The 2417-nt window shown below is 61.0% G+C and overlaps 1 protein-coding gene across 1 annotated transcript in view; it reads left to right on the plus strand.

Moving 5' to 3' along the window:
- LOC113203944 (atrial natriuretic peptide-converting enzyme) overlaps window positions 1-2417 on the plus strand; it is a gene marked incomplete at its 5' end in the record, with an annotated part of 8947 nt that overhangs the window by 5068 nt on the left and 1462 nt on the right. The window contains 4 exons of the mRNA XM_052275023.1: window positions 7-197; window positions 317-462; window positions 585-753; window positions 894-1463. Of these exons, the coding sequence (XP_052130983.1) occupies window positions 7-197; window positions 317-462; window positions 585-753; window positions 894-1463 (1076 nt within the window). The remainder of the gene's footprint in view (window positions 1-6; window positions 198-316; window positions 463-584; window positions 754-893; window positions 1464-2417) is intronic.

Consider the following 2417-nt stretch of genomic DNA (forward strand, 5'->3'; position numbering starts at 1 on the left):
CCCCGACTGAGCGCGCTGTCCGCCGGGAAGCACATCTCGGCGGCGCGCTACCACGCCGAGGGCTACGTGGTGTTCAACGAGAAGGGCGAGACGGGCAAGGTGTGCACCGAGAACCTCAACAGCACGGTGCCGGCGCCAAACCGGGACCAGACGCTCAACACCATCGCCACCTCGCTGTGCGCCGCGCTGTCCTACCAGTGAGTCCAGCGAGCGAAATAACTGCAGCACACAGAGATGAACAAGGCCGCGTGCGGTAAACGAGAGCAGCGCGCCTCACCTCGAGCCCTGCTTAACGCCTCCTTTACGCCGGCCGCAGGAAAGTGGAGTCGGTGCGCGTGCAGCTGGACGACGAGCGCACGGAGCGCTACGTGCTCATGGAGGACCCCACCGCGGCCGAGATCACGTTCGTGCCGGCGCCCTGCCCGCGGCGGGAGGTGCTCTACGTGTCCTGCTCCCAGATCGGTACGTCCCCTGCTCCTGCATCCTGCATATCGCGTTGCCACCAGACCGATAAAAAGGGAAGGAGGAGGAGTAGAAGGAGGGCAGACAGGGAAAGGTAATTGTGATCGCCCTTTGTTTTCCAGAGTGCGGGGTGAGGGCGTCCGCGACCGCGTCGGGCGGCGCGCCTCCTCGCTTGGCGGCCCCCGGGGACTGGCCGTGGCACGCCGCGCTGCTCAAGGACGGCGCGCACGTCTGCGACGCCACGCTGCTGTCGGCGCAGTGGCTGCTCACCACCAGCTCCTGCTTCCAGGGGTCAGTACCCTGACCGGCCCCAACCCCCCTGCTACTATAAGCGGGGCGAGCCGCCGGCCGGCCGGGCCGAGACAAACACCAGGTTGTGACTGCGGGGGGTTGAAATAATAATGGAAATGTGTTCGTGTCCCTCCCCACAGGCAGGGCAGCCAGACGGGCGAGTGGGTGGCGAGGGTGGGCGCCGTGCGCCTGTCGTCGCGGTCGCCGTGGCAGCAGGAGCGGGTGGCGCAGGTGCACCGGCGGATCGAGTCGCCCGCCGAGGGCAGCATGCTCACGCTGGTGCGCCTCGCCGAGCCGCTCGCCCTGTCCGACGCCGTGCGCCCCATCTGCCTGCCGGACGCCGTCGCCCCGCAGGCCGGCGCCGCCTGCTCCGCCCTGGGCTGGGCCCGGGGCGCGGCCGCGGGCGAGGCGCTGCGCCGCGTCGACGTGCACGTCGCCGCCAAGGAGCGCTGCGAGAACGTCACCATCACCTCCGTGAACGCGCTGTGCGCCGCGCCGGTCGCCGAGGACTGCGAGGTGAGTCGCGTGGCGCTCGGCATGACTCGGGCCCCGCAGCGCCCGCAGCTGTCCCTGAGCAGGCCGCGCAGCTGCCCCAGCTGCCGCCAGCTGCCCGGCACCGCGCCACGCCGGCGGCCCGAGCGGCCGGGTAATTGCCCTTCGTGCTGCTCGTGTTGTACGAGGACCGGGAGCAAAAGGCGATCGGGTGTTGCGTAAATCGCTCGATGAGATCAACGTAGGATGTGGAAGTATGGCGAGCGCCAAAGACCCAAGCGGATGTGGGAGTGCGGGTCAAGGAAAAATAGGCTTAACACACGTTCAGTGCCACACTACTTAGAAGTAACCTGGTTTAAAGATATATTGGCACTAAACGTTTTTATGATAACCGAACTTTTATGAGGAAGTTGCCAGATAAGAGGAACAAGAAGAAGGGAGCACTGGCGAGGTGGCGTGGCGTAGCGCCGTCCCTAAGCAAAGCAGAAGATGAGCGACAGTCTAGCAGAGGTTAGGATGCGTGTCGTTAGATTTCGAACAGTTTAGAAAGGGACTATGGATCTAGCACCTTGGTACCACATATACCAAAGTTTATTACGACAGTTGAGTCATTATCATTGAGTTAAAATTGTACCAATGTAATATTTCCGTACACTAACCTAAACAACGACACCGGGACGGTTTAGAAGATTGTATAAACTTACTTTTCCGAAGCCAAACTTTGCAGAAGCACTTTTTGACACTATATTGTTACGCCTGTCTAGTACGGACCCAATTTTTCTTTACAAATTCTACAAAACTTGATTTATGATCACACATCCACTCGCGTCGCGACAAAACACAGTATGGTCGCCGGCATTCTACTTTGTTTAGGGACGGCGCTACGCCACGCCACCTTTTCGGTGCTACCATCTTTTTGTTCCTCTTATCGGGCAACTTCCTCATAAACTACGCTTATCTTGCCAATCTCCTTTGAACTTCGGCGAATTTTATGGCCTTGGCCGAACTTTGATGAGACCGACAATGAAGTTGACGAACGGTACGATCAGAAATTTCGGTTAACTTCAACCCAAGGTTGGCTTCGGTACCCACCCGTGGGCAGCCTAGCGCTCTAGAGGTCTGGCCACCCAACTGGCGCCCGCGCAGTGACGGCTGCCCGCCCGCCGGGCGCG

The sequence above is a fragment of the Frankliniella occidentalis genome, unplaced genomic scaffold (assembly GCF_000697945.3).
Source record: "Frankliniella occidentalis isolate FOCC.00 unplaced genomic scaffold, Focc_3.1 Scaffold493, whole genome shotgun sequence".
NCBI classification, from domain to species: domain Eukaryota; kingdom Metazoa; phylum Arthropoda; class Insecta; order Thysanoptera; family Thripidae; genus Frankliniella; species Frankliniella occidentalis.